This window comes from Antrostomus carolinensis, unplaced genomic scaffold (genome assembly GCF_000700745.2).
Source record: "Antrostomus carolinensis isolate BGI_N321 unplaced genomic scaffold, ASM70074v2 scaffold40135, whole genome shotgun sequence".
Taxonomy (NCBI): Eukaryota; Metazoa; Chordata; class Aves; order Caprimulgiformes; family Caprimulgidae; genus Antrostomus; species Antrostomus carolinensis.
Window position 1 is genome coordinate 1 of NW_010317783.1, and position 1,379 is coordinate 1,379.

At 45.1% G+C, this 1,379-nt stretch overlaps 1 protein-coding gene across 1 annotated transcript; it reads right to left on the bottom strand.

Moving 5' to 3' along the window:
* Window positions 1-7: 7 nt before the first annotated feature.
* On the bottom strand, window positions 8-681 carry NAA40 (N-alpha-acetyltransferase 40, NatD catalytic subunit; the record flags this gene model as incomplete). Its single annotated transcript, XM_010168701.2, has 4 exons — window positions 8-50; window positions 171-248; window positions 336-419; window positions 523-681. Coding segments are annotated over 4 exons (364 nt in total), but the record flags the coding sequence as incomplete, so codon positions are not given.
* Window positions 682-1,379: the final 698 nt, after the last annotated feature.

Genomic DNA, 1,379 nt, shown 5'->3' on the forward strand with positions numbered 1-1,379 from the left:
CCCCTGCCCCTCCTGCCCGCGGCGCCCGGCCCCGGCACGTTGCCAGCGCGCTGTAAAGACAGTCGTGCGAACAACGTGTTACAGACAGACAAACCACCCCCTCCAGGCTGGAAATTGGGGTTAAACTAAGCAAATTTAGGTCTTTTTTTGGGTGTTTTTTAGATACTTACTGAAGAGCTTCTCGGAAGAACTGGTAAGCGCCGTGGTTGTGTTTAAACACCGTCAGCATCACCTTCTTCATCTGAGTGCTGGATAAAGGAAAGAGATATTAAAAAATGAATGAAGAGTACCCAAAATCACTTGTTTTTCACCCAAAATAAGCCATCAGTTATCACCTGTTGGCTACCAGCTGAAGGATCTGTAGGAGAAACTTGCCAAGTCCTCGCCGCCGGACTCTGCTTTCCAGCTGCACCTCGTAGCTATGGGGATAACAAACACCCCACATCATCAGTGTGATAAAAACATCAAAAAACCCCAATTTTAGGGTTTTTTAGCCCATTTTTTCTACAGACTGGTGCTCACCAGTAAAGAACTTCATCCCCACACTCGACGTCGAAGCGGAAGTGGGAGAAGGCGACGGGGCCGGCGCCGGGTTCGCGGGCGATGAGGTACCAGGCTCGGTCATCCCAAAGCTCCTCTCGCTTCTCTCTTTCCTTCCAACCCCACTCACTCTGCTCGTACCTGCTCCATTTTGGGGTAAAAAACACAGATTTTGGGGTAAAACATCAGAATGATTCAAAAGGGGAAAGAAATTAATCCCGGCGGTGATTGAAAGGGCAAAAAAAACCCCCCAAATCGGAGGGATTTAAAGGGTTAAAAGCAGCGAATTTAAAGGTGGGGGTTTGGGTTAAAAACATCGAATTTAGAGGTGGGGGTTTGGGTTAAAAACATTGAATTTAAATACCAGGCTCGGTCATCCCAAAGCTCCTCTCGCTTCTCTCTTTCCTTCCAACCCCACTCACTCTGCTCGTACCTGCTCCATTTTGGGGTAAAAAACACAGATTTTGGGGTAAAACATCAGAATGATTCAAAAGGGGAAAGAAATTAATCCCGGCGGTGATTGAAAGGGCAAAAAAAACCCCCCAAATCGGAGGGATTTAAAGGGTTAAAAGCAGCGAATTTAAAGGTGGGGGTTTGGGTTAAAAACATCGAATTTAAAGATTTAAAGGAGGAAAAAACCAGCACTAATTTTTTGGGGAAAAAACTCACCATGATTTTGGGGTAAAAATCAACAATTTTGGAGCAAATTCCCTGCTCAAACCATTTAAGGGTGTAAAAAAAACTCACTCAGTGATCTTGGGGCAAAAACCATCTCAAAACCTAGTAATTTTGGGGCAAAAAAACCCCACCAGAAAGAGTAATTTTGGGGTGAAAAAAAT